At 39.7% G+C, this 5,832-nt stretch overlaps 1 protein-coding gene across 1 annotated transcript in view; it reads left to right on the top strand.

The window, feature by feature from the left end:
• poln (polymerase (DNA directed) nu) overlaps window positions 1–5,832 on the top strand; it is a 75,647-nt gene extending 69,815 nt beyond the window's left edge. Inside the window, exons 22-26 of the mRNA XM_042212710.1 lie at window positions 2,391–2,501; window positions 2,649–2,727; window positions 3,227–3,294; window positions 3,717–3,778; window positions 4,287–5,832. Of these exons, the coding sequence (XP_042068644.1) occupies window positions 2,391–2,501; window positions 2,649–2,727; window positions 3,227–3,294; window positions 3,717–3,778; window positions 4,287–4,373 (407 nt within the window). The 3' untranslated portion in view covers window positions 4,374–5,832. The remainder of the gene's footprint in view (window positions 1–2,390; window positions 2,502–2,648; window positions 2,728–3,226; window positions 3,295–3,716; window positions 3,779–4,286) is intronic.

The following is a 5,832-nucleotide window of genomic DNA, read 5'->3' as shown; positions in this document are numbered from 1 at the left end:
TCTTTTTCCCTATGTTAATACTGTCCATATGTATATAGCGCTACAGAACTGTACCCCACCCCCCCCACCCCCAGCATGTTTACACTGAGTAGGAGATGCTCTGTATCTCATTGTACAACTGTATAGTGACAATAGAGGCATTCTATTCTATGTAAATTTATAGCTGTATAAACGTGGTTGTAAATGAATCTTTCAGTATTGTTGTTAAAACAGCTTTTGTTACTGGGGGGGTTTGAAGACTCAAAGGGTTTTTTAGCTTTGAATGATAATCTGCTTCTTGACAGGTCATCGAGTGTACAGCACGCTTTAAAACCACCATTTTTGGCATTTTTCTTCGTCTGCAGGTCTGCTTGCATCCATCTGTTTGTAGATCTTGGGCTGTAAAAAGCCTTCTGTTTCTCCAGCGGGAGCTGCTCAGATTTTGATCATTTGCCTAAAGTGATGCCTCTTAAGTCAGTATTAGTTGGAGCTGATGGCTGTAAGTTTGAAAATGTGGGAGATAAAAATTGTGTGTGGATTTAGAAAGAAGTGAATTTATCAGTTCAGACTGCTCCTCATCTCTGCAGCTCTCTCTTTGAGGCTCAAAGCTTTAGGTTGTGTTGTTAGCCGCTGCTAGCATAACACATCTGCAGCTTCAACACAGTTGACTTGTGAACTATGAAGTCTCTGTGATTTTACAAGGAATAAAATAAACATGAAATAAACAAAAAATATAGTTTGTTTTGGCTGCATTAACCGTTGTCAGTACAACGCTGCTACACAAAGGGAATGTTACATTTATGATTTCACACTGTGGATACCAAGTAAAGGCAACCCCAGGCCAAGGTAGCTATGTCTGTTTTTTCCTCTGTCATTTGAATGATTATACTGAGGTAACATTTTTCTAGTGTGTAAAAAAACCCCAAAAAATAACCACCTGTAGCAGCAATAACTTGAATTCATCTTTTTCTCTGTGACCTTATGCTCTCTCACATCATTCATCACCCTCCACCACCGTGCTGACAGCCGGTGGTGTTTGTGCTCATATGCTGAGCTTTTCTCCAGATGTGGTCTTTGCATCATTGTGTGTTCATGTCATTGTTCCAGGCGTCTTGTGCTGTGTTCATTTTAGAGAGAGGTTTTTTGTAGCTACACCTAAACTGAACATCCACCCTTTCAAATTGGGACCTCACCAACACATCGTCAAAACCCATTTGAAAATTAATTTTTACTATTTGGCATTTAAACCTGTGTTTTGTAGTTGATGTGTTTTTGTTTTTTTAACTTGGTATTATGATGTTTTATCCTCAAACAAAAACAACTGAATTTATCCACAAGGAGCAAATACAATTCTTATTCATATTAATCTTTTATCTGTACAGCACTTTGATCAACGCTTATTGTTTTTAAATGAGCCTATGAATAAATCCATTTACTTCACATGACTCCTGGCAGCTGGCACCATGCTTGTTCGTTTTTCTATCATTAGATTTTTAACTTGGTGACTGAGGCCTGTAGAGTTTTGCATCTAGCTCTTGGGAGTTTTCAGTCTCTCTGAGCACTCCATGCTCTGACCTTGGGGTGAATTTGCTGGGATGTCCATTAGAGGTGGGAATCACCATACATCCCACGATACGATATTATCACAATATTTAACGCATGATACGATATTATTGCAATTATTTAAAATATTTTGCAATATTCAGATTCTCTACATAAAGGTAAACTTTATCAATATTCATTTTATCTAATATCAAAGTCTCACACTCAGTCTTTCTCTCATTTCAGTCAGTTTTATTGTTGACAAACTGAACGGTTTGTATTACAGTCTAGTCCAACTTAACTGAATGCAACCATCTGGTACAATTATAGCTATTCTGAACTATGCAATTTATGAAAACTATGCAGCCCATTCAGCAACTGAAGAATTTGAAAGTAAATTAAAACAAAATATAATTTTACATTAAATAAAAAAGTTTTAAACTTAATTAAAATAAAACATGTCTTAAATTAAAATAAGTAAACTGTCATGTTTATTGCTGCCAAAAAAAAAGTTAAACACATTTGGACAGTGAAGGAATGTCAGGATTCTTGCTCAGAAAAAGGATCAACATGCTCTGAAGTCAGAGCTGTCCATTCCACAAAAACTCTTTTTTGTAACAAAATATCGATTTCTGCTGTCCCTGTATCGATACATTATTAGCAAACAAAATATCACGATACTACACAGTATCGATTTTTTCCCCCACTCCTAATGTCCATTGTGTTAACACACACCTCCTGATCATCAGATCTTTGGTATTAAAAAAAATACTATATCTTCCAAGGAAACCAGAGCAAGTAATGTACTATTCTTAGAAAAATCATTATTAATTATTCCATTTAAATATTCATTTTTTCAATTCTTTTAGGTTATGTGCTGTCCATTATGGGTCGCAGACGGAACCTCCCCAATATCAACTCCCCAGACTGGGCCATCCGCATGCAAGCTGAGAGGCAAGCTGTCAACTTTGTGGTCCAGGGTAGGAAGACTGATAGCACTCTTTGTGTGTGCTTTTCTCAGCTTCTCTTTATATTTCACCTCAGTGAAGTAGGCTTTCAAACTGCTTCTCTGACCTGGAGGGTTTGCCTCTTGTTTGTTGTGTATGTGTTTTTATTTGTATGTACAGGTTCTGCTGCGGATCTCTGTAAGATGGCCATGATCAGAATCTTTAACCTGGTCTCCTCCTCCAGCTCGCTGTCTGCCAGGTACCACCTCTAAACATGGCACTGCTCACCAAAGATGCACAGACTACCAAAATCTCCTCTCTCCTTTGACGAGACAAAATACGCAAATGCGTGTTGGCTCTCCATACCGCACGTCTTTCTAAATCTACACAATCAGAACTTGCTCATGTTCCATATTTATGCAGGAGATCAGACAGAGCTTGTCTTACCAAAACACACAAACGACTTGCTGTGGTTTACCAGCCAGCTACATTTGTAGAGATGAGGCATGATCCTGGATTAATGCTGGTAATGATGCCAAACAATCAGCTGGAGTAAACAAAGCTGAAGCAAAAGCCAATATATAACAAAATTACAGAGCAGTGCGCGAAGTAAACGGAGGAGTCTGCTGAAACAGTCAGATGCCTCATTCTTTATTTTTAGTAGCTTTAATAGCAACAGTGGTGTTTACTCTATGTGTGTGTGTGTGTGTGTGTGTGTGTGTGTGTGTGTGTGAGAGTGCGTGTGTGTGTGTGTGTAGGCTTATAGCTCAGCTCCATGATGAGCTTCTGTATGAAGTGGAGGACTCCCAGGTGCAACAGTTTGCAGGTAAAAAAATCATTTTATCAGCTATTGACAATTAAAAAAAAGGTCCAGGTCAAATTTTACTTAAATAAAGGTCAGTCCAATAGCTTCAGCACGCTTTTATTTCTTTAAGCAAAACTGTTTCTTAGATTAGTTTCACTTTATATGTTTCAGCCAATTGTCTGTGCCTCAGTCTCTGGGGCCGTCTCTCTGCACTAATTGTACACAGGAGCCATGTCACAGCGGGGACAGCATATAAGACACTGAAAATACCTGAAATGTGTAAAGTTGGTGTTTTAAACAGTGTAGTGTTTAGATCACTCTGAGATTTGAATAAAGATTTTTTTTAAGTGAATTAAAATCTTGTTTCCTAAGCTTTAACATATAATTGCTATGCACCATTATTTTTTATTGTTCAAAAATAAATACAGATTTTGTTTGTGCAGCTCTGGTAAGAAGTAGCATGGAGTCGCTACAGCACATTGATCATCTGGGAGTCCATCTGAAAGTGAGTAAAAGAAGTGTAATTGAACTCAGATGGCGGTATGGTCTTGTCACATGTCATGTGGAGTGCAGGATTGATGGGAAACTGTAGATTTTCTTGCTAGTGGACTGTGGCTTAAAGCAGTCAGTAAGCAGGTTACTGCAAACAGACTGAACTAACACACTGGGTCCTACTATTCTGAATCAAATCACTTTTTGAAAGCCCAAACAGAATAAACATGTTCCACAATAAACAAGCTCAAATTTACAAAAATGTCAGATGCTTTTCCCTTTAGTGAAAAAGTCTGACGTGAATAAATTACTGATATATTAGAAGATAAAAATTTGGCCGTTCTTTTTAAACCTTATGAAGGTTTGAGATGTAGGACACGGGTTGCCATGTTTTGATAAAAAGGAGCAGATTGTTGTTTGTTTGCTGTTGTTTTGTGGTGTTTGGTGCATGTTAAAGAAAAATGTATTTAAAAAAAAAAAAAAGAGCCAACGCCCTTCCTTTTCATCTGTGTGATTCCCAGGTGCCCCTGAAGGTGGCAGTCTCCAGTGGCAAGTCTTGGGGGTCCATGTCTGAGCTTGACGTCCCTCCAATGTTCCCCTCTCTTTGAGCGCGTCGCCTCCCTCCCTTCACCTCCTCGACGGCGACGCCTCTCTGTTGAATCTGCTTCTTCTCCCCCTCGATGAGCTCCTTTCTTCCCCTCATAGTCTCCTCTTCATCTGTACCCCTTCACTTGTCCTGCATCCTCATCACTATGGAAACCAGCCAGCTGAAGCTCCCACTTACTTTTTCTCCATCCGTATCCGGGGGCAACGGCAGGAGCCTCAGACTGGATCGCACCAGTTTGGTGTTTTTTTTTCTTGCTCTCTCTCTCTCTCTCCATCCTCCAGAAAAAGATTCCTTGTCCTCTTCCTCTCCTCCTCCTCATCTCCTCCTCCGTTTTCTCACTATTTTCTTAGATGTTTTTCTGGTCGTTGCCAAGGTGAACACTTCATGTTCAAGAGAGGGCGTGATATTTATCGGTTCATAAAATTGTTTCAGGTTTTTTAAAAAAAAAAAAAGAAGTAGTTAACCTCTTTATCTCTGTGGTGTTTTATAGAAAAGACTTCCTTGTATTTATTGTTCTTTTGCCTTTTGTGTGTGTGTGTGTTTAATAAACCTCACATGTTCTTGTAAATATTCCCGGTCCCACTGTTTATCTCCCATTTTCATGCATTTATTTCTGAAGCTAATTTGCATGCTACATTTTAGCAAGCTCTTCGTGGATTCGTGTTTATCGAGTCCTTTGAGGGATAAATCATACTTGGAAAAAGCATTAAAACAGAAATGAGCTGCATTTAAAACATTTTGCTGTTTTAATGCAACGAAGCTTCGATGTGTTCAGAGACACTTGTGTGTAATAAACTTCACCTCGTGTTGGCTGCATTCATGACTCAGAGCAGATGATCTAATTTTTCTCTGCTCTTCGCTCTCTGCAGCTCATCTTTTATCTGCTCACTTGGCTCCAGCCCACTCGCCCCTTTTGTCTTGTTTTTTTGCCTCTCTCTCTCACACACGCACACATTCCACAAATGCTCGTATGGACACGTACATGCACGCACGTCCACCGACACCCACACTTTCCATCCGTGCAGCCGAAATGAATGCGCTCGCGCACATTCAGCGGCTTCCAGGCACACTGACCGACTTTCTTTATCTGTGGCAGCCACAGCTAAACACTTTTTATAGTGTCCTGCAATTAAGACCCTTCGAGCCTGCAAAATGTGTCTGGCAGAACCATACGCCTTGTGACAAGATCAACAAAGCCTAACCCCCCCATTATGCATTTGAAATGTCACATCACGTTGGCTGCTAATTGTAGAAGTTGTCGGGACAAAGGTGCATGTGGAACATCCAGCAGATCCAACATGAGTAGTGTCTTGTCATGCACTTAAATTCCTGTAGTTTCCCTTGTTTTTTGTTTTTATTCCAGAGAAATCAACCTTCCCTTTTCCGCTCCATTAGAGAAGTGTTTCTCACCAGGTCAGTCTGAGTAGTTCAGAGCAAGACCAAGGGACAGTGTTATGGAA

The sequence above is a fragment of the Haplochromis burtoni genome, unplaced genomic scaffold (assembly GCF_018398535.1).
Source record: "Haplochromis burtoni strain Fernald_Lab_line unplaced genomic scaffold, NCSU_Asbu1 Contig_388, whole genome shotgun sequence".
Taxonomy (NCBI): Eukaryota; Metazoa; Chordata; class Actinopteri; order Cichliformes; family Cichlidae; genus Haplochromis; species Haplochromis burtoni.
The sequence above is the reverse complement of the archived record's forward strand: the minus strand, read 5'-3'. Positions and strand labels throughout refer to the sequence as shown.